The sequence below is a fragment of the Rutilus rutilus genome, assembly GCF_951802725.1.
Source record: "Rutilus rutilus genome assembly, chromosome: 2".
Taxonomy (NCBI): Eukaryota; Metazoa; Chordata; class Actinopteri; order Cypriniformes; family Leuciscidae; genus Rutilus; species Rutilus rutilus.
Window position 1 is genome coordinate 54,045,173 of NC_140210.1, and position 24,674 is coordinate 54,069,846.

The following is a 24,674-nucleotide window of genomic DNA, read 5'->3' on the forward strand; positions in this document are numbered from 1 at the left end:
AGAGCGCAAGTGTGGGTATTTGGACAAGGCAGATCTCTCCCACTGTAGACTTCACTGAACCATGGCCCCCTGACACATATATCATATATCTGATAAAACTTTTAATGCAGTGAGTATATGAAAAAACTAAATGTGTAACAGTGAGACCAAAACGACAAGACATTAAGTTGAAAAATAAGCCACTGTACATTTGTTGTAGGTGTTGATAGTGACATCACTCAGAATGGCTCCTCCTCTTCCTCTGATCGTTCTTCTCATGATTCATGGTTAGTCAATGCAACACTTCAGAAACACTCAAGATAAATTTGATACTGCAATTTTATATGCACAAGCTGCAGCTAAATTGTTCAGGATCAATTCTGTGTTTCAGGGGTTTCTAGTGCTGATTGGGGTGTGAGATACAGTCCTTCACACATCTGTGCACTAAAGGACTCAACAGTGATAATGAGATGCACTTATACATACCCTACTGGACGTCAGATCAAGAAAGTGTTCTGGACTAATAAAAATAGTGTAGAGCCTCCAGATCTGTCTAAGGACCCTGAATACAGTCAGAGGCTTCAGTATCTGGGAGATACACAGAAGTACTGCAACATCAGACTACATCATGTGACACTGAAGGATTCACGCATGTACTATTTCAGATTCATCACTGATAAACCTGGTGGAAAATATATTGGTATTCCAGGAGTGACTCTTACTGTCACAGGTGACTTTGATTAGGTTCATTTCTTCTTCTGTGCATTATGTTGAATAATAATCAGTGTATGACAGCAGCACTAGATATAATGTGTGTGTTGTGTTCAGATCTTCAGGTGGAGTCTCCTGAGAGAGTGACAGAGGGAGATTCAGTCACTCTGAGATGTAAAAGCAGCTGCGCTCTGACTGACAGAGCAACATTCATCTGGTACAGAAACTCACAGCCATTAACTGAGAGAAGAGACAGAAACAATGAACTCCTGCTGCAGTCAGTCAGAAGAGAGGATTCAGGCAGATATAGCTGTGCTGTAGACAGACACACTCACATCTCTCCTGCTGTTCAGCTCAATGTCATGTGTGAGTACTGTCAGAGTTCTGTCACTTCTGTTTGGGTTACATCTTGCATTGGTGACAGAGCTCTGGCATTCCCGGTCTGTCGTGCGTTGGGTATAGTCTGGTTTGTTGTGAGCACATGGCTTGTCATGTATTTCCTTGTGTCTCCTGTCAATTGTCTATCCCCTCCAATCTTGTTACCTGATTATTGATTCATTTGCCCCTCCTGCCTTTATCGTTACACTCTTGTGTTTGCTTCCTAGTTAGTCTCCCTGTGTTTGCAGTCCTGTGTTGGTTTGTTGTCTAACCCCTGATTTCCACCAACTGCGGAACGGCTGCGGATCCGCTCCGGAACGGCGGCGGAGTCAATAGGTTTCCATTAAAGCCAATCTGACTGCGGAATGGCTGCGTTCAGAGCAGATACGCAGAGCTTCTATTTTTTTCCGGATGTCGGAGAGCTCCGCAGTAATTCAGCAATTATATCGCGCGATTATACGTGAATTCACGAGACCTCGTGGGTCCTCGTGACTTCAGCTGTTAGTCATGGCCGCAGCCGTTCCGCAACAAATCAGGACCTGGTGGGTATTGAAGGACAGCGGAGCACGGAGCCGACATGCAGCCGTTCCGCAGTTGGTGGAAATCCGGGGTCAGTTCCCTTGTGTTTCCTGTTCCTGCTGATGCCTGTTTTCTCCCATGGGGAGTTTTTGTTTGTAGTGTTGTTTTATTTCTTTTGTTAATAAATACCCATTTGTTTTCTGCACTTGAGTCCTTGCTCCTTTCACCAACCCAGTCTGAGACAAGTACAGATTGACTTTTTGTTCTTTTTAAAACTAGGAGATTGTGTTTGAATTGGATGATTTAGGGTTTTAATTTGTATCCTTTTTAGACCCTCCAAAGAGTGTCTCAGTGTCCATCAGTCCATCTGGTGTAATAGTGGAGGGAGATTCAGTGACTCTGAACTGCATCAGTGACTCAAACCCTCCTGCAGAAATCAGCTGGTTTAAAGGAAGAACGTTTGTAGGATCTGGAAGAATCTACGGCATCTCAAAGATCAGCTCTGATGACAGTGGAGAATACAAGTGCAAGTCCATCAATGAACATGGAGAGAAATACTCTGCTGTGACTTTAAACGTCATGTGTGAGTTAATGATCACCAGTATATTTTTTCAAAATTTCAAAATGTACAATTTTGCAATATTTATTATGAATTTTATTTTTTTGTCCTTTTTAGTCCCTCCCAGGAGCGTCTCAGTGTTGATGAGTGGATCTGGTGTAATAGTGGAGGGAGATTCAGTGACTCTGAACTGCATCAGTGACTCAAACCCTCCTGCAGAAATCAGCTGGATTAAAAGGAGAACAATTATAGGATCTGGAAGAATCTACAGAATCTCAAAGATCAGCTCTGATGACAGTGGAGAATACAAGTGCAAGTCCATCAATGAACATGGAGAGAAATACTCTGATACTGTGACTTTAAACGTCATGTGTGAGTTAATGATCACCAGTATATTTTTTCAAAATTTCAAAATGTATAATTTTGTAATATTTATTATGAATTTTATTTTTTTGTCCTTTTTAGTCCCTCCCAGGAGCGTCTCAGTGTCCATCAGTCCATCTGGTGTAATAGTGGAGGGAGATTCAGTGACTCTGAACTGCATCAGTGACTCAAACCCTCCTGCAGAAATCAGCTGGATTAAAGGAGGAACGATTGTAGGATCTGGAAGAATCTTCAGCATCTCAAAGATCAGCTCTGATGACAGTGGAGAATACAAGTGCAAGTCCATCAATGAACATGGAGAGAAATACTCTGATGCTGCTGTGCCTTTAATTGTCATGTGTGAGTTAATGATGGTTCAGTAACTGTGACATTAAATCCTCTAAACATTTTCTGTGATGTGAAATTTGTTATGTTTTCTGCTTTAGACCCGCCAAAGAATGTCTTAGTGTCTGTCTCTGGTGTAATAGTGGAGGGAGATTCAGTGACTCTGAACTGCAGCAGTGACTCAAACCCTCCTGCTCTGAACTTCAGCTGGTTTAAGGAGAATGAAACCTCAGCTGTTGGATCTGGACAGAGTTTCAGTGCACTACAGAGTGGACGCTTCTACTGTCAGGCTCACAATCAACATGGATCTCAGAGATCAGACGCTGTAACTGTCACAGGTAGAGCGGCTCATATACTTACATTACTCTTTCTAAAGTGAAGCAAATTAATCTATTCAGACGTTTTACTCTTTTGTCTCAGTTGCAGGACGTCTGGTGATATTATACATATCCATTGGAGGGGTTTGTGGAGCTGCAGTGATCATTACGATGTTAGTGATGTGGTAAGATGTGTGTCTGTGGTACTCTGCAGTGTGTGTGAATGAATGACTGAATAAGAAAGTTGTGAATTCAGTGAGACGTCATGGACAATAATAAAATAGAGATTAAACAGCTTGTTCCTGTCACCACCACACAAAGCACAGTTTTTATGGTGACAGTCCATCATAAATATGAAGATTAGCAGATGTATTGTATCTTCTTCTATAAAGATGAAGATTGACATTTTGTTAATTAAAAAAATAAGCACTTTATGTTTATGTGAAAAACATCTTTTAGAAGGGCCTCATTAACACATTTTCCCTGGGACCCACACACTTAAAGGGGACCTATTGTGCAAAATTCACTTTTGCATGCTGTTTGAACATAAATGTGACCGATCACGGAAAGTAGGGACACAAGTCGGTTCTGGGGCATTTTGAGTTATTCACAGATTCTGAAAGTGTAGTCTCCAAGCTTTCCAACGATGTGTAACACATGGAAATCTGATAATATTTGGAGAAGTTGTGGCCATTTGAAGGTAGGCACTCAAAAAAGCTCAAAGGGGAGAAAACGGCCTCTAAAGATTGTGCAGTTCTCACCTCTCTCTCCTGCTGGGAGTGACAATAGGGCTCATTTACATATCATTTAGATAAGCCATACCCCCAGTAAAGCTCCCCCTGTAAAGCTGTAAAGCACAGGGGGAGCAAAAAGGTCAGGAAAATGTGCCATAAAAAAAAAGAAAAAAAAAAGTTTGCAAACAGGTAATATATAAATAAATGTCTCTTTGCATCTACCGATAAAACTGTATAGGCAACTCTATATGTACACTGAATATAAAATAAGATAAACTCTAGACAATGTTCAAATCAAAAACAGGATGTGCTATGTGATATAGGCTATATATATATACAGTATGAGTATGAATCTAAGTATGAATCAGAATAGATTTTATTGCCATTGTCAATGAAAGGTTTCACAGACAAGGAATTTTCTTCGGTGTACTCGTGCAACATGAAAAAAACTTTTGCTAATGATAAATAATAAGCAATAAACTATGGAAATAGGCATAGGTGTAATTTGCGGATGGGACATGTTCCCACCACTTTTTGCCAGGGTCGATTTTGTCCCCACCACTTTTTAAAACATCTCGCGGCACGAATGTACCAATTCTACAAATAAATAAAACATCTCCAGTTAACTGGCAGAGCATTCATTTCGTTCGTTTTTTAAATAAGAGACTAGCGCTGAAATGTGTTTTTTAAATCAAGTGATCAAAGTGCTCGTTGCTGCTGCGATCAGTGGCGCAGATGCAGTGTTTTCTCGTGTGGCTCGCGCACACACCGCACTCGGACGGTCTTCACTCGGACGCGCACTTCAATCTGTTGCGTTGCGGATACTCTCTATTCGTTCTGGTGAAACCACAAAACATAATGCAAATGTTTGCGTGTCCCTGCTTGATATACAACCACTGATGAACATTATCGTTTTGATGAGAGAAAAAAACTATACGAGAAAAAAAAAACCTATACGAGGACAGGTTAGAACCAAGAACCTCTGACACAGTTGGCGAAAGCTCTACCACTGGACCATTAAGATACACATTGGTTAAATAGGCGGATCTATGTATTGGCACTGACAACATGTATTAGCTTACATCTCATTAAACGACAAATTAAACCCCATGTAACCTACTTTTTAAATCGATTGCTGTACATCGTAATGTTATTGGCGTCCATCTTCATTGAATTTTGAAATCAGACAGAGCCGGCCAGAGCGCTGCATAATAGCCTAAGTAGCCACGCTGTTCCCTTGGAGGGCGGGGGCAATAACAAAAGAAACAAAAGCCGGCTTATTCAGTATGGAAATACACACCGACAATGACACGCCCCTACTGCATGCTAGAATCTCCGAAAAACAAGCCGATTTAAACCTCAAAATGTACGCTTTTAAATATACCAATACTGCTATCTCAAACATGGAGAGGCTTCTTCGTGATCTCAACTAACAGATTCTGCAAAAAAATGAAAATCACCACTTTTGAAAAAAAAACGCTTCTTTCTCATTTTGCTCGAAAGTTGTGCTGCCGACTTGTGTCCCTGGTTTCTGTGCACTACATCGCTCTGTCTTGCGGCGAAACTTTGTTAGCACTTAGCTTAGCCCAGTTCATTCAATATGGGCCAAGCAGAGAAGCTACCAAACACCTCCACGTTTTCCCTATTTAAATACAGTTACTCGCGTAGTGTAACTCGACCTAGGACGGTGACACAAAACAAAACGTTGCGCTTTTCTAAGCGTGTAAAATGAATAACTATATTGTATGGCGGAATACCATAGCAAGTGCTTGTGAGCACTTCGGCTTGGCGCAGTAATATCTTCACTAGAGGGAGCGGGGGCCGGTGAGAGGATTTTTCACATGGAAGATATTACTGCGCCAAGTCGAAGTGGTCCGAAACAGCAGACTTTTGTAGGCTATCAATAGTGGATACATACAAGCAGATGACAAATATGTTAACCGTAATTAGACTAAACTATACCTGTTCCATCTCCATACAGCACTCTGACTCTGTAGGCGTTATTCTCCGACTCTGGGTCAAAATGAACACCGTTACTGAGAGTTTCTGATATTATCATCATTCCGTGAGATGAAATTGTCCTGAGAGACTGAGCGCATGAAGCTCCGCCCCCCTGTGTCATGCAGCAGCAGCAGTTTATTTGCATTTAAAGGGCACACACTAAAACAGCGCATTTTTCTGAGCACCAAAAAGTGACAATTTAAACATGCTGTAAAAAATAATCTGTTGGGTATTTTGAGCTAAAACTTCACATACAGATTCTGGGGACATCAGAGACTTATTTTACATCTTGTGAAAAGGAGCATAATGTTGTTTTATAGTAATTTGCCAAAAGGTGTCACTGTTGTATTGCCATCTAGTGTGTCACTACAGTTCTGTTATTCATTCTTCTTCGTTGTTTTTCCTGCTTTGTTGGATATAATAAAAAAGCATGTGAAACTTCAATACGTTATGGGCCCAGATTTTCGCTAAAGCAAAGAAGAGGTACTTTTACATTGGTTATTTTTGTGTGTGTGTGTGAAATAGACAGTGTTGTGGAACTCACAATGGAGGATAAACTGTTTATTGAAAAGCTGAGTGGGCCAGAGAACTGGGCAACGTGGAAATTTCAAATGGAACATTTGATGAAAGCTAAAGGACTATGGGGCATGGTGATGGAGACTGACAATGCGGCAGGAGGAGCAAATGCACAGGCAAGAGCAGAATTTGAAAAACAGAAAGAAAAGGCGTTGTCTGTGTTGGTGCTGAATGTGAGTATGCCCCAGTTGTACCTGATAAAAAGCTGTAAGACCCCTAAGGAAGCGTGGGACACGCTAAAAGGACATTTTGAGAGAGACACTCTTGCAAACAAACTGTTTCTGAAGAAAAAATACTTCAGATGTGAAATGAAGGAAGGAGAAAACATAACTGAACATTTGAAACGAATGAAGGAGTTAACTGACCAGCTAGGGGCAATAGGTGCGGTGATTGAAGCGGAGGACCAGATTGTAACACTACTGGGTAGCTTGCCACCAAGCTATGCTACAATTGTCACTGCACTGGAAAATAAGTTGGACAGTTTAACGCTGCAGTTTGTTCAGCAAGCATTGATAAATGAAGAACAAAAGCGAGTGTCTGCTGATGGTAACTATGGCGGTGCTATGTCCAGTGGTGCTGCGTCCGGTGGCGCGTCAGCGATGTCAACACAAGTTCGTAGTGATATGCAGGCTAACAGCAAGGCAGTGAGAGCAGACAGATCATGGAGATGTTACAAGTGTGGGAAAGAAGGACATATCAAGTGTGACTGTCCAAATAAGAAAAAACAGACTAAAACACGCAAAAATGTAACATGTGAACATGATGAAAACTCATCTGAAAGTGCCTTCGTCACCAGAGAGGATAAGATGGATAAGGATAAGATGACGCAACAGGTCGAGTGGTTAATCGACTCTGGAGCCTCAAAGCACATGACATGTCATGAAGAAACTCTTCAAGACTACCAGCAATTTCCAAAAGCACAGTCTGTGAAACTCGGTGATGGCAGAGTGGTTGACGCTCTAGGACTTCAAAAAATCAGTGATGTAAAAAATGTCACAATGTTTGATGTGCTGTATGTTCCCAAGTTATCCGGGAATCTTTTCTCAGTGGGAGCTGCTGAAAAAAATGGAAATACGGTGCAGTTCAAGAAGTCTCGCTGTTACATCCGTGATAAAAATGGAAATCTCAGAGGAATGGGAACACAAAGATCTGATGGATTGTATCAGCTGGATGACGAGGGAAGTTCGCCCATCTGTCACCGTGTGTCAAGTGCATTAATGGCAGCCAGTTTGTGGCACCAGCGACTGGGTCACACCACTAAGTTGAAGGAACTTAAAAAACTGGTGAATAGAGTGGACCTTCCTGCTGAGAAAGAAGTTCCCTTCTGTGAAGCATGTGTGGAAGGAAAGCTGTCTAGGAAGCCACATAAGCCAGTGGGAGAGATCCGTTCCAAACATAAACTACAGTTGGTTCATAGTGACGTCTGTGGTCCCATGCAGACTGCATCTGTAGGTGGATCAAAGTACTTTGTGACTTTTATTGATGACTATTCTAGATGTTGTAAGGTATACTTTATGAAACAGAAGAGTGAAGTTCTTTGCAAATTCAAGGAATTTGAGAAAATATTATCCAATGAGTGCGGACTGAAAATGGCAAGACTCAGAACGGATGATGGTGGGGAATACACATCCAAAGAATTTCAAGAATACTTGAAGGCTCAAGGTATCCACCATGAGACAACTGTACCTCACACACCTCAGCAAAATGGTGTTGCAGAAAGAAAAAATAGGACATTAATTAAAGCAGCGAGAACCATGCTTTCTCACGCTAAATTACCAAAGTCGTACTGGGCAGAGGCTGTACTAGCGACCGCAGCTTACATACAGAACAGACTCCCCACATCTGTACTAAAACAAGTGATGCCCTACCAGAGATGGTGCGGCAAACAGCCAAATGTGAGTCACATGAAAGTGTTTGGTTGCGTAGCTTATGCACATGTCCCAGACACTGAAAGAAGAAAACTGGACAAGAAGGCTGTGAAGCTTCATTTCGTGGGATATGTCAACAATGCCAAGGGCTATCGCTTGTTCGATGAAGAAAAAAAGAGGATTCTAATTCGTTGGGATGTGATCTTCAACGAGTCAGACTTTGACTTGAAACAAGAAGTTGACATTTCTTGTTCGGAGAACGAAGTTATTGTGAAAACTGACGAGAGAACACCAGTCGATGCTACTGTCGATGAAACTGCTAGAGAAGGTGGCAGAGTCAGAAAACCACCTAAGAGATATGGTTATGATGAGTTTGCCGACCTGGTTACTGTGGATCATTATGCAAGTGTTTGTTGTGTTGCATAATCAAGCACACTGAAAGAGGCATTGATAAGTCCTAATGCAAAAGAATGGCAGGAGGCGGCTGACTTGGAATATGAATCACTGCTGGAAAATAAGACGTGGGATTTAGTGAAATTGCCAAAGGATCGGAAGGCCATAGGATCGAGATGGGTGTTTAAAGTCAAGCATCATAGTGACGGACGAGTGGAGAGATACAAGTGCAGACTTGTTGCTAAGAGTTACTCACAGAAGTATGGTGCCGACTACGATGAAACTTTTTCACCTGTGGTACGTTTTAGCTCAATTCGTACGTTGCTGTCCTTCGCTGTCCAGAATAACATGCATTTGCATCAGATGGACGTGGTAACCGCATTTCTAAATGGACACCTGGATGAGGAAATATACAGTATATGGAGCAACCAGAGGGATACATAAGACCAGGGGAGGAAAGTTTGGTGTGCAAGCTGAAGAAGTCAATATATGGACTGAAGCAGTCCCCTCGCTGAGTTCATGAAGAACATTGGCTTCAAACAGAGTACATCAGACCCGTGTGTGTTCGTGAGATCTTGACAGGAGCTGGAGATATTAGCTGTGTATGTTGATGATCTTATTCTGATCACAGAGTCCATGGAAGAGCTGAAACTCGCTCTTAAGAAGCGCTACAAGATGAAGGACATGAGAGAACTGTCCTATATCTTGGGGATCTCTGTCATCCAAGACAAAGAAAAAAAAAACTGTGTGTTCCTTCATCAGCAGCATTACATTGAAGCCATTCTTCAAAAGTATGGTATGCATGAGGCATATCCCGTTGCAACTCCAGCTGATGTAAATGTAAAGCTAAAAAAGAACGATGGTGTCAGCAAGCCTGTGAACCAAGTACTTACCAGTCTATGGTAGGTAGCCTACTGTATGCTGTGATGGCCACACGACCCGACATAGCACAAGCAGTGAGCGTTGTGTCAAAGTTCAATGCAAATCCAAGTGTTGCACATCTGACTGCGGTGAAGAGAATTCTACGGTACTTGAAGGGAACACTGAAACTCACTCTCAAGTATGAGCGGTCAGAGTCTGGAACTTTGGTCGGTTTCTCAGATGCTGACTGGGCTGGAGACCAGGACAATCGTCGCTCCACAACCAGTAATGTGTTCTTATTGGGTGGAGGAGCAGTGAGTTGGCTCAGCAAGAAACAGTCAACTGTTGCTCTTTCAACAGCAGAGGCTGAGTATGTTGCACTTAGCCAAGCAGCTCAGGAATGTGTCTGGCTAAGACGACTACTAAGTGATCTTGGAATGGATGCTACTCCTGTGGTGATCCTGGAGGACATCCAAGGAGCTATTGCAATTGCAAAGAATCCAGTTGATCATTCTAGAACCAAGCTCATTGACATTCACTACCATTACATGCGTGTATGTGTGCAGAATGGACAAATACAACTGCAGTATTGTCCCACAGATGACATGAAGGCAGATATCTTGACCAAGCCATTGGTGAGACAGAAGTTTGAGTATCTTAGGAGTGAGATTGGACTCTGTTTCATTTAATTCTCTTTAGTCTGATCTTAAGTGGCTAAACTGTGTTTAGTGTTAAATATGTTATGGGTGTAAAACGATTAACATGGAAAAAAGGACTAAGAAATGTTTTTCTGTGTGTGTGTGTGTGTTAAAATAATTTACTAAGACATGGCTTAGTCCTATTGTAAAATTAAGTGGGAGTGTTGTTATATAGTAATTTGCCAATAGGTCTCACTGTTGTATTGCCATCTGGTGTATCACTACAGTTCTGTTATTCATTCTTCTTCGTTGTTTTTCCTGCTTTGTTGGATATTATAAAAAAGCATGTGAAACGTCAATACATAATAGGTCCCCTCTAATGTAGGTTCGTTTCTGGTCGTGATGAAAATGAACTTAAGGCAAAATTTCCCATTCTTTCTATCCACACTGACAGCTACTCAGTTAGTTATTGAATAATGAAATCTGATGCTCACATCATTACTCCGTAAATCCTGAAGATAGACCAGATTTCATCACATTCAAAGTGGCAGTGCCAAGTCCTATAGAGAAATACCTTTAGTCAAAATCATATCTGTGTATTAAACATCAAATAATTTCTGAATCTGATTGGGTGTAATTGTGTCAAATCACTGTCTTTAAAGGGGAACCAGGAGGATGAAAAAGAGAAATGACACACAGGAGTCTCAGGTGAGAATAATTATCAGAAGTTTACTGATCAGGGAAATGATTTGGTATCTAAATGATTGAAAGTCTGAATGTAGCAGAGACTTATTCTAGTGAGCTGTTTATAGACGTTATTTATTTTCTCTTTATTCTGTTTTTTTTCTTTAATGGCAAAGATGAATCATTCCAGACCTGATCATGACAGACACAACGCTTATGAAGTTGAATTGAGTGATCTTGTGTATGAGAATGTAACGGTAAGTGTTGTAAGTGTTTCCTACAGAAGACTAAATTCTCTTCACCTTTAGCCAAAAGGAATTAAACGCTCCATGTCAGTGTGAAAATATCTATATTGATAAAGTATATGAGAATTTAAATAACACACTCCTGTTTTTACTTTGTCTTCATTCATAAAGGCTGCTCAACTTGATGATTGTAAACCCGAACTGGACTCGTCTCTGTATGAAAATCTTCCAGTAAGTAAGAATACCCACTAGATAGAGACAAAACCCAATCTATTAGCCTTTCCTTATGACACATGTTGTTGATGCTTTTATTTAAAAGCAGTGTGTGAACAGTGTGAACATATCTATATTGACTAAGTATGGAGATTTAAATAACACACTCCTGTTTTTACTTTGTCTTCATTCATAAAGGCTGCTCAACTTGATGATTGTAAACCCGAACTGGACTCGTGTCTGTATGAAAATCTTCCAGTAAGTAAGAATACCCACTAGATAGAGACAAAACCCAATCTATTAGCCTTTCCTCTTGACACATGTTGTTGATGCTTTTATTTAAAAGCAGTGTGTGAACAGTGTGAACATATCTATATTGACTAAGTATATGGAGATTTAAATAACACACTCCTGTTTTTACTTTGTCTTCATTCATAAAGGCTGCTCAATTTGATGATTGTAAACCTGAACTGGACTCGTGTCTGTATGAAAATCTTCGAGCAAGTAAGAATACCCACTAGATAGAGACAAAACCCAATCTATTAGCCTTTCCTTAATGACACATGTTGTTGATGCTTTTATTTAAATATTTGAATATTAATGTTTGCTTTTTCTTTCTTTCTTTCTTTCTCTTTCTTTTTTTTTCAGCCTAACAAGAAGAGGCTGTAGTGTTTTGGACACAGTAAATATTACAGCCTTTATGCATCTCTTTGTGGGAGGAGCCCTGAATGATTGACAGGAGTGTCATGATGACGTGTGACTGAAGTAATCAGGCGATCATTTTATAGATGGATGTGTGATAATGAAAGTAAAAGGTTTATGAATTATGTAAAAGTGTGTAATCACTATAGTGTGTTTTTCTTTATGCTTTTGTATGATGTATGAAGCTTACTTCATTGAGATTATTAATGTTTAAAAACTTGAGTATCCATATTGTTCATGTTTCCAATAAAAGTTAGAAAACAATAAGGCTCTAGTTGTAAAATTCCACACTTTTCTGACATTCAATAAATTAGAATAACAGCATAACAGATATTAAAGGCCATTACACTTAGAGATTGCTAGAGAGAGAAAAAATAGATTGAACTAGATAAGATTATTAATACAAGGATTACTGCACAAAATTGCGCAAACTTGCTGTTGTTTGGAACAACATTCCTATAAAAAAGTCCTTAAAGGGATACTCCACTTTTTTCGGAAATATGCTCATTTTACAACTCCCCCAGAGTTAAACAGATGAGTTTTACCGTTTTAGAATCCATTCAGCCGAACTCCGGGTCTGACGGTACCACTTTTAGCATAGCTTAGCACAGATCATTGATTCTGATGAGTCCAGTAGCATTTCTTTCAAAATGACCAAAGAGTTTCAATATTTTTCCTATTTAAAACTTGACTCTTCTGTAGTTAAACCGTGTACTAAGATCGACGGAAAATGAAAAGTTGTGATTTTCTAAGCTTATATGGCTAGGAACTACTCTCATTCCGGCGTAATAATCAAGGAACTGTGCGGCGGTACCATGAGTGCAGCAGGCGTAATGATATGACGCAGCGCCTGAAAATAGTCCCCAGCTCGGTAACTTCTTCCAACGTGACCGGGACTAAGTTTGTCTAACCTATTAGACCTATTTTCAGGCCAAAAAACTGTCTTGGGTCATGTGATAACAGGAGGGGGTGGGAGAAATAATATCTAAAGTCCGAAGAAATATCTAGGAGGACATTCACACTCAAGCCTCTTTTTCTCTAGCTTATTGATCTCCCTTCTCTGGGTGACTTACTATTTCATATCTGTCTGATACTGTTTTGCCACTCCTTTTTTGCATTCTTTATTTGAGTCTGATACTTTATTGACACCTCTGTTCGACTATATTATCTTTGAGTCTGATACTGCTTCGACATTTCTGTTCGACTATATTATCTTTGAGTCTGATACTGCTTCGACATTTCTGTTCGACTAAGCTATATTATATTTGAGTCTGATACTGCTTCGACATTTCTGTTCGACTATATTATCTTTGAGTCTGATACTGCTTCGACATTTCTGTTCGACTAAGCTATATTATATTTGAGTCTGATACTGCTTCGACATTTCTGTTCGACTATATTATATTTGAGTCTGATACTACTTCGACATTTCTGTTCGACTATATTATATTTGAGTCTGATACTGCTTCGACATTTCTGTTCGACTATATTATATTTGAGTCTGATACTACTTCGACATTTCTGTTCGACTATATTATATTTGAGTCTGATACTGCTTCGACATTTCTGTTCGACTAAGCTATATTATATTTGAGTCTGATACTGCTTCGACATTTCTGTTCGACTATATTATATTTGAGTCTGATACTGCTTCGACATTTCTGTTCGACTATATTATATTTGAGTCTGATACTGCTTCGACATTTCTGTTCGACTATATTATATTTGAGTCTGATACTGCTTCGACATTTCTGTTCGACTATATTATATTTGAGTCTGATACTGCTTCGACATTTCTGTTCGACTATATTATCTTTGAGTCTGATACTGCTTCGACATTTCTGTTCGACTATATTATATTTGAGTCTGATACTGCTTCGACATTTCTGTTCGACTAAGCTATATTATATTTGAGTCTGATACTGCTTCGACATTTCTGTTCGACTAAGCTATATTATATTTGAGTCTGATACTACTTCGACATTTCTGTTCGACTATATTATATTTGAGTCTGATACTGCTTCGACATTTCTGTTCGACTATATTATATTTGAGTCTGATACTGCTTCGACATTTCTGTTCGACTATATTATATTTGAGTCTGATACTGCTTCGACATTTCTGTTCGACTATATTATCTTTGAGTCTGATACTGCTTCGACATTTCTGTTCGACTATATTATATTTGAGTCTGATACTGCTTCGACATTTCTGTTCGACTAAGCTATATTATATTTGAGTCTGATACTGCTTCGACATTTCTGTTCGACTATATTATATTTGAGTCTGATACTGCTTCGACATTTCTGTTCGACTAAGCTATATTATATTTGAGTCTGATACTGCTTCGACATTTCTGTTCGACTATATTATATTTGAGTCTGATACTGCTTCGACATTTCTGTTCGACTATATTATATTTGAGTCTGATACTGCTTCGACATTTCTGTTCGACTAATGCCTAGTTCACACTACACAACTTTAAACGTCGGCAGATCGCTGTGCTGTTCAGACTACATGACTTGCTCTGGAGTCTTGAAGTCGTTGTGGTGTTCAGACTATGTGACACTACGTAAATCTTCTGCAACAGGGGCTTACACACTACAGGAGCTGACAAAGAGTCTTGGCGCATTCCAATGGCAAATGGACGGCGGGACAAAATTGTTGATATATATATATATATATATATATATATAGTTGAGCACCGTCATTAGAACTCTATAACCGCAAAAAAACGTGTTATTAAAATATTTTTAAATTTCTATCTTTTCTATTATAGAGAATGTTTAAATACTAATTAAAAACAATTGTTGACAGTCTGTGTTATTATTGGTCTATACGTTTCCAACTGTAATTGATTCTTTCAATCATTTGAGATAGAAATAAAAGCTATGACTATGATATAGTGATGTGCCATCATTATGAGATTTATTAAACAAATGAAAAACATTTCCAATAATAAACATTAGCAATAAACATTTGCAATAATAAACAATATCATTACCGATAACTGATCGTGCAGTTTAATTACCCCTTGACTGGCCCCAAACATGTTTGATAAAAGAAACATATACAGTGTGTATATATGATGTGTATTACATTTTAGCTCAAAAACAATTGTAATAAAAGATAGGATCATAAGATGCTATATTGGGTTTTTACCACTTAATGAAGTTTTGTTTTGTAAATCGTGAGACATGATTTTTACCACTTTGCTTTGTAGAAATAATTTATTTAAAACGAATTTCGTTTTGTACAAATTGTATCTTCATTTTAATAAATGTTTCATCAACCAATTGCATGTAGGCCTATTTATAAAATAAAAAGGAAATAGGCAATATAATAACCGATGAGTTATGTCATTTGACTCACGTCATAACCGTCACACCAATTCTGAAACCGGCACACGCACACCCCATATATATATATATATAGGCTATATATATATATATATATATATATATATATATAGGCCTATATTGTTTGTGCAATGATCTGTTTAGAACCCCGAAAAAAAAAAAAGAAAAAAAAAAAGAATATGGGTGAACGGATGGATAAGCACACGCGGGCAGCAGGGATTGTCTGTCAGATAGAGATTTGGAAGTGAGTAAAACATTATAATGAAAAAGCAGCTGCCTGTTGTGGTTTGGCAACGATGGTTACAAATATAAAGGGCTTTTGTAATATCATAACAAGATGATCATTGGCTGTTGCTCGTCGCGACACGTGACACCACAGGCTATCGAGTCGGCCGACAATTCCAGATATTTGGCATGCTAGATATTTTTCTGGCGTCGGCGACGCGTCGGCGATGTGTCAGCGAGGGGTTTTGATGCGTCGTTAAGTATTTCACACTCAAAGATTGGCGAGCGCGGATCACCCGCAGATTTGCACGCGATTACAGCCTGACCTGTCGGCGAGCTCGTTAACTTGCAAATCGGGCTTAAAATCATGTAGTGTGAACTAGGCATAAGCTATATTATATTTGAGTCTGATACTGCTTCGACATTTCTGTTCGACTATATTATCTTTGAGTCTGATACTGCTTCGACATTTCTGTTCGACTATATTATCTTTGAGTCTGATACTGCTTCGACATTTCTGTTCGACTATATTATATTTGAGTCTGATACTGCTTCGACATTTCTGTTCGACTATATTATCTTTGAGTCTGATACTGCTTCGACATTTCTGTTCGACTATATTATCTTTGAGTCTGATACTGCTTCGACATTTCTGTTCGACTATATTATCTTTGAGTCTGATACTGCTTCGACATTTCTGTTCGACTATATTATATTTGAGTCTGATACTGCTTCGACATTTCTGTTCGACTATATTATATTTGAGTCTGATACTACTTCGACATTTCTGTTCGACTATATTATCTTTGAGTCTGATACTGCTTCGACATTTCTGTTCGACTATATTATCTTTGAGTCTGATACTGCTTCGACATTTCTATTCGACTAAGCTATATTATATTTGAGTCTGATACTGCTTCGACATTTCTGTTCGACTATATTATATTTGAGTCTGATACTACTTCGACATTTCTGTTCGACTATATTATCTTTGAGTCTGATACTGCTTCGACATTTCTGTTCAACTATATTATATTTGAGTCTGATACTGCTTCGACATTTCTGTTCGACTATTATATTTGAGTCTGATACTGCTTCGACATTTCTGTTCAACTATATTATCTTTGAGTCTGATACTGCTTCAACATTTCTGTTCAACTATATTATATTTGAGTCTGATACTGCTTCGACATTTCTGTTCGACTATATTATCTTTGAGTCTGATACTGCTTCGACATTTCTGTTCGACTATATTATATTTGAGTCTGATACTGCTTCGACATTTCTGTTCGACTATATTATCTTTGAGTCTGATACTGCTTCGACATTTCTGTTCGACTATATTATCTTTGAGTCTGATACTGCTTCGACATTTCTGTTTAACTATATTATCTTTACATTTACATTTATTCATTTAGCTGACGCTTTTATCCAAAGCGACTTACAATTGCTATATATGTCAGAGGTCGCACGCCTCTGGAGCAACTAGGGGTTAAGTGTCTTGCTCAGGGACACATTGGTGTCTCACAGTGGATTCGAACCCGGGTCTCTCACACCAAAGGCATGTGTCTTATCCATTGCGCCACACCACCCCTACATCTTTGAGTCTGATACTGCTTCAACATTTCTGTTCGACTATATTATATTTGAGTCTGATACTGCTTCGACATTTCTGTTCGACTATATTATATTTGAGTCTGATACTGCTTCGACATTTCTGTTCGACTATATTATATTTGAGTCTGATACTGCTTCGACATTTCTGTTCAACTATATTATATTTGAGTCTGATACTGCTTCGACATTTCTGTTCGACTATATTATATTTGAGTCTGATACTGCTTCGACATTTCTGTTCGACTAAGCTATATTATATTTGAGTCTGATACTGCTTCGACATTTCTGTTCGACTATATTATATTTGAGTCTGATACTACTTCGACATTTCTGTTCGACTATATTATATTTGAGTCTGATACTGCTTCGACATTTCTGTTCGACTATATTATATTTGAGTCTGATACTGCTTCGACATTTCTGTTCGACTATATTATCTTTGAGTCTGATACTGCTTCGACATTTCTGTTCGACTATATTATCTTTGAGTCTGATACTGCTTCGACATTTCTATTCGACTAAGCTATATTATATTTGAGTCTGATACTGCTTCGACATTTCTGTTCGACTATATTATATTTGAGTCTGATACTACTTCGACATTTCTGTTCGACTATATTATCTTTGAGTCTGATACTGCTTCGACATTTCTGTTCAACTATATTATATTTGAGTCTGATACTGCTTCGACATTTCTGTTCGACTATATTATATTTGAGTCTGATACTGCTTCGACATTTCTGTTCGACTATATTATCTTTGAGTCTGATACTGCTTCGACATTTCTGTTCGACTAAGCTATATTATATTTGAGTCTGATACTGCTTCGACATTTCTGTTCGACTATATTATCTTTGAGTCTGATACTGCTTCGACATTTCTGTTCGACTAAGCTATATTATATTTGAGTCTGATACTACTTCGACATTTCTGTTCGACTATATTATATTTGAGTCTGATACTGCTTCGACATTTCTGTTCGACTAAGCTATATTATATTTGAGTCTGATACTGCTTCGACATTTCTGTTCGACTAAGCTATATTATATTTGAGTCTGATACTGCTTCGACATTTCTGTTCGACTATATTATATTTGAGTCTGATACTGCTTCGACATTTCTGTTCGACTAAACTATATTATATTTGAGTCTGATACTGCTTCGACATTTCTGTTCGACTATATTATATTTGAGTCTGATACTACTTCGACATTTCTGTTCGACTATATTATATTTGAGTCTGATACTGCTTCGACATTTCTGTTCGACTAAGCTATATTATATTTGAGTCTGATACTGCTTCGACATTTCTGTTCGACTATATTATATTTGAGTCTGATACTGCTTCGACATTTCTGTTCGACTAAGCTATATTATATTTGAGTCTGATACTGCTTCGACATTTCTGTTCGACTATATTATATTTGAGTCTGATACTGCTTCGACATTTCTGTTCGACTATATTATCTTTGAGTCTGATACTGCTTCGACATTTCTGTTCAACTATATTATATTTGAGTCTGATACTGCTTCGACATTTCTGTTCGACTAAGCTATATTATATTTGAGTCTGATACTGCTTCGACATTTCTGTTCGACTAAGCTATATTATATTTGAGTCTGATACTGCTTCAACACTTCTGTTCGACTATTTTATATTTGAGTCTGATACTGCTTCGACATTTCTGTTCGACTATATTATATTTGAGTCTGATACTGCTTCGACATTTCTGTTCGACTATATTATATTTGAGTCTGATACTGCTTCGACATTTCTGTTCGACTATATTATCTTTGAGTCTGATACTGCTTCGACATTTCTGTTCGACTATATTATCTTTGAGTCTGATACTGCTTCGACATTTCTGTTCGACTAAGCTATATTATATTTGAGTCTGATACTGCTTCAACACTTCTGTTCGACTATATTATATTTGAGTCTGATACTGCTTCAACACTTCTGTTCGACTATTTTATATTTGAGTCTGATACTGCTTCGACATTTCTGTTCGACTATATTATATTTGAGTCTGATACTGCCTTGCTACTCCTGTTTTAATGATTGTTCTCAGCTTTGCTGTTTCTATTGTGTTTTATGTGTTGCTATGTAGCTACTATTTATTTATTTTTATTTTAATCTTTAATCTGGTTGTTCAACCAAAGCACTGTAAAGCACTTTGGTCAGCCAAGTGGCTGTTGTAAACATGCTATATAAATAAAGTGACCTTGACCTTGACCTTGACCTGAAAAAAAAAACAGTAAAGAAAAAACAGACAGGGCTTATCATTACTATCAAACACCCCCCAGTGTTTAATTTTTATTTTATTTCAAAGTGTTTTTATTGTTTTAAATGTAAGTGTTTAATTTTTGATTAAACATCCTCCACAATACATTGACACCGGATGCTTGTAGGAACATGTTAATGTAATCTCTTATATTGGTGTACATTGCTTGTTAACTGACTGTTTTTTAAACTTAAACCAGCATAGACCAGCATAGACCAGCATGGGAATTATGCTGGTCTATGCTGGTTTTTCCAGCAGGGTAGGGACAGAAAAATTGACATTTTCATTGAATAACCCCTTAAGCATCTACAATGTGACGTTTACATTTCAGTATTACAACAACAAAGTAAATTAAGTCACATATGTTTCTAAATTAATTTTAGGATAAAATAACGTCGAAAGCAACATGTAAATAACGTTATTATATTCATCACCTGAGACTAGTAGTACGACACAGACCCATGTTTTCATTAATAACCAGTTTAACCATAGCAGTTGTTATACAACTGTTGTAGCCGCAATTATGTACCATTGTCTGACTACATAGTCCATGTAATGTGCTTTGAAATCATAAACCATGTAATACATTTTCTAAAATAACGCCATGGTGAGTTGTTATAGGAAACACACAAAGGTCACAAGTTAAAACGGGCACATTGTTTTGATTCGGACAGCTGCATAAAGTCCCGCCGAGAATAAAATCGTGAATTGACTTCAACATTCTGCGAAAAACAGGTAATATAGTGAGATAGCTCAACATGTTTATCATGGAGTTCTCACGGAGCGAAATCTTTTCTGCGCGCGTTCGAATCCAGTGGAAAGATGTTTTTTTTTTTTTTTATATACTTTGTAGGCTACGGAAGCCCTGAACCGCAACGGAAAAAAAATAAAAAATGTAAAAAAAAAATTTATATATAAAAAATGGTATCATTTCGAGATTAAAGTCGAAATGTTTCGAGAATAAAGTCTTCCGTAGAAGTTGCGTGTGTGTGCTTGCCGTTATTTCACATTGCCGCACAGGCATTCATGCGTGTGCGTGCGTGTGTGTGTGTGTGTGTGTGTGTGTGTGTGTGTGTGTGTGTGTGTGTGTGTAAAGACATGCGCTTGTGAAGTCGAACTGCCGTCTATAATAGACACCGTACGTTCTGGATACATTTTCTGTATCCAATCATTTGGCCGGATCCCGTGATTTCCTCAAATATAATAACCACTGGTGGTTGAGGAAAGATTCCCTGAAATGATTGTAAAGCGCTTTTAACCTACAGTAGACATATGAAAGCGCTATATAAATGCATCATTCATGCATGTGAGTGAGAGAAAGAGTGAGAGAGAGAGAGCTCATAACACAGGCCACCAGCAGCTCACAGATAAAGCAGAAAATGATCCAGATCTGTGATCATAAACTTCTCATATTTCTCCTGCTCATCATGTCAGGTAAGAGTTTATTCTGTGTTTCTGGGTCTTTCTAAAACAGAACCTGTTCTCAATCAGGTCCATGTTCGCTCTGAGCTGAGTTTCTCTCTCTTATGTTTTTAGTCTTGGCGTGTGAGACGACGGAGATCTTGACTTTCACTGGTTATGAAGGAGGAAAAGTTGAAATACGCTGTCCCTATGAGTCTGGATATAAAGATCAGAATAAGTATCTCTGCAGAGGAGAGTGTCCACAACTCAAAAAAGACATTCCTGTTGAATCTGGATCTCCAGCTAAAGACAGGAGATTCTCTCTGACCGATGACAGAACGACCCGCATCTTCACCGTCACCATCACTGATCTGAGAACAGAGGATAAAGGCAAATACTGGTGTTCTGTCAGGACAGGACTGGGAAAACCTGATGTCTACACAGAGATTAACCTGGAAATTAAACCTGGTAAGTCAGAATATTCTGCATGAGTGAAGTGGACAGTGCACACAGATATGGTGTAAAACACATATAATCATAACTAATATATCAGTAACATCAGAGAGATCTGTGTGTGTCTGAGAGAGCGCTGTATCACATGTTGTAAAGATATAAAGAGGCGAGATAGCAGAAACCACAGTATCCTCTGTAGATGATGATGATGATGAGCAAGTGTTCACACCACATACACTGACTCACATCACTTCCTCACACACAACACTTCCTCACACACATCACTTCCTCACACACATCACTGTCTCAGTTATGGAGAAATCGCTCAATCAAAACACAAAGTATAACTGTGCAACTCAGATTATTAGATCTTAAACTGTTTCTTTAAGCTTTTTCAAGGCATACTGTGGTTTTTTTTATATTTGAGTTGTGTAGAAAAAAAAAAAAAATATATATATATATATAGAGAGGTGCAAATAATGAAAAAAAAAAATATATATATAAGTATGTAAGTGGTGCAGCTCGTGATAAACAGTGTGAAAGAACAGCTGAGATTATTTACACTAGTATCTGATCAAACAGCCCATACTGTTACTATAACAGATCTGAGACTCAATGAAGGACATCAGTACTGCTGTGCCATAAAGAGACTTGGAGATCCTTAAATCTCTCATTTATGCCCTGATTTAGTGTCTGTCGTGTCTGCTGTGACTGGAGAGCATCTGAACATCACCTGCCATTATAACAGTGATTTGAAGAACAAGATCAAGTTCATGTGCAAAGGAAGCGACCCGTCGCTATGTGAGACATCGGGTATCAAAGTTTCATCAGAAACAAACAGTACCGGCAGATTCTCTCTGAGGGATGATGAATCTGCAGGAGTTTTTACTGTGACCATCACTGATCTGACACTAGAGGATTCTGGGATATACTGGTGTGGAGCTGTTGAGACGGGACAAAAGTACGAGAACAAGTGGATTTCAGTGACACATCTGAACATTAGTAACGGTAAGATGCAGCCATTTGATATTATTTTTAAGATCAAAATCTGATTGTAAAATGAGTTCACTAAAAATCATTTGTTTGCTGGTCACACACACAGCGCTATATTTCCACCACACTCTTGACATCAGTGAAGTGTTAATAACAGCTGTGTCAGGGGAAAGTTCAAAGTGGTCACATGACTTTGTGCCACAATGTGACTTCTTCTTAAATGCATGCTCAATATATGCAAGCAAACAATCTTAAATAGTTTTTATTCTGCAATAACTGCATAAACTGCAGACTGTTATTTTGATTGTTAATGTCCTCATCTATATATTATGTCTCATAAATTAAACCCAATGTTTATTTGTGCTTCGGACACATCAGAGAGGAGGTCACGTAAACCAACCACAACAGCTTCAGATCACATGACTAAACCAGCGACTGAAGATAGTGAATCCATCAGACCCGTCACATCTTCAACCTCATCTTCTTTACCACCTTCATCTTCATCTTTACCACCTTTAGCATCATCTTTACCACCTTCATCTTCATCTTTACCACCTTCATCATACTCTTCATCACCAAAATTACAACTAGGTACACATCCTGTTACTTAAAACAATCCAACTCTCCAGATTTCCTTAGAAACAGGACATTTGGGATTATTTTCACCTGTTTTTCATGGTTTTTCAACAGTCAGCATTATGGTATTGGTTATGGTGATAATGATGGTGTTTGGATTGTCATTGTTCGCTTATTTCGGTTTGAGACAAAAGAGACAAGGTAAAACTGTCTTTCTCTCTGTCAAAAACACATCATTTTACATGCATAGAATAGCTATTTTTCACCCTATGTATAATTTTTTTTATAACTGGACTTTCACATCTTGTCAAATTAAAGTCCCTATATTCATTTTGTCCCAATCTGGTGTCCTGAAACAGGAGTGTGGATGAAAGATGTCGATCATTTCTCGACTGAAATACTGCTTAATGAAGAAGTGAGTTTCATTATGTTTGAGTTTGTAACCGTTAATTTGTGGATGCTAATCATCTTTCCTGTTGACCATGTCCTTGCTCATCTCTTTCTTCTCTTGTTTCAGGACACACACACTGTCTGTCATTATGAAGAGATCATGTGCACAAACACTCATGCTGGCTACAGTTTGGGCCTTCCAGTGTTTGGTGAACACGACGCCTCTGATTCTCTCACCTATTCAACGGTCATATTTCAAACTACAGATCATTCAGACAGGACTTCAGTAGGGCAGGAAATAAATACAACGCAAGACGCAAGATCTAGAGAAAAAGTTCTTTTAAAACAACTTCTTTTAATTTGAGCTCCACGTTTTTGGAATGCCGTGCCATGAAGCGAGACACGAGCAAGATCGGTTAAAGATGTCTGTCTCGAGTGTGTTTACATTAAAAACCGCGCGGTGGAATGGAAAAACATGGTCTGTATGAACAAGAAAACTATATGTCAGATCAACTATAACCATAGTGACAGTGACTAAATTAATATCAAAGATGGTAACGTAAATAAAACTGTTAGATCTGATCATACTTGAAGTGATGCATCCAACAGATCTAGAGTGCTTCCCAAAATCCCTCCTCATCTCCTCGCTCCTCAATCCTCCGTCCTATGACCCGGAAACCGATCGAGCTCAGCCATCTTGAAGGACATCTCAATTCTCGAATTACTCCGCGAGGAGTCGAGGATCGAGGAGTGAGGAGCTTCCTGAGGAGTCTTGAGCGAGGATACACGGGTGTATCCTATACAGAAGAGCTTTACTGAATAAACGTGACGCACGTATCAATTCTCCTCCCCCTTCACATCTCTCACAATAATCTTAATTTATACTTTACCTCTGCAGTTTATATAAACCACATATATCAACAGGGTATCTTGCTTTATTATTATATATTATGAATTTCTTAAATAACCAAACTAATACAACATAAGGGCAGATCCTTTGAGTGCAGCTGATGACGCTGTGAAGTGACTCTCGAGTGATCAAGTATTCCACTGGATAAAAAAGGCTTTCTTTCGATTCCTCCGTCCTCCTTTTCTTTCCTTGCAATCTTCCCCCGCATCCTACAGGGGTCGAGCTGAGATGAGAGAAAAGGAAGCGAGGAAAGGAAACGAGGATGCACAAATAAGAAAGGAGAAGCACCCCTAGATTCATGTGATGTGTGGCTCCGCCCCATTCTTACTCTGATTGTCTCAGTCGTCTTTCATAGGCAAGCATTATAGGAAATGTGTTC

At 38.6% G+C, this 24,674-nt stretch overlaps 2 protein-coding genes and 1 long non-coding RNA gene across 3 annotated transcripts; all 3 read left to right on the plus strand.

The window, feature by feature from the left end:
- The first annotated feature begins 376 nt into the window (after positions 1–376).
- LOC311286030 (B-cell receptor CD22-like) lies at positions 377–12,338 on the plus strand. Its single transcript, XM_084402035.1, has 13 exons — positions 377–709; positions 808–1,056; positions 1,919–2,170; positions 2,264–2,518; positions 2,612–2,869; positions 2,956–3,192; positions 3,275–3,356; positions 10,905–10,950; positions 11,103–11,183; positions 11,343–11,402; positions 11,583–11,642; positions 11,825–11,888; positions 12,033–12,338. Exons 1-13 carry the CDS (start codon positions 445–447, stop codon positions 12,035–12,037), a joined length of 1,914 nt encoding a protein of 637 aa, XP_084258161.1. The 5' UTR covers positions 377–444; the 3' UTR covers positions 12,038–12,338.
- Positions 12,339–20,916: 8,578 nt separating this feature from the next.
- LOC311279726 (polymeric immunoglobulin receptor-like) lies at positions 20,917–22,478 on the plus strand (the record flags this gene model as incomplete). Its single annotated transcript, XM_084391415.1, has 3 exons — positions 20,917–21,006; positions 21,109–21,441; positions 22,117–22,478. Exons 1-3 carry the CDS (start codon positions 20,952–20,954, stop codon positions 22,476–22,478), a joined length of 750 nt encoding a protein of 249 aa, XP_084247541.1. The 5' UTR covers positions 20,917–20,951.
- A 629-nt stretch (positions 22,479–23,107) lies between these two features.
- LOC311286692 lies at positions 23,108–23,821 on the plus strand. The gene is made up of 3 exons (XR_014626620.1): positions 23,108–23,196; positions 23,355–23,410; positions 23,513–23,821. It is a non-coding gene; the product is annotated as an uncharacterized lncRNA (long non-coding RNA).
- The last annotated feature ends 853 nt before the right edge of the window (positions 23,822–24,674 follow it).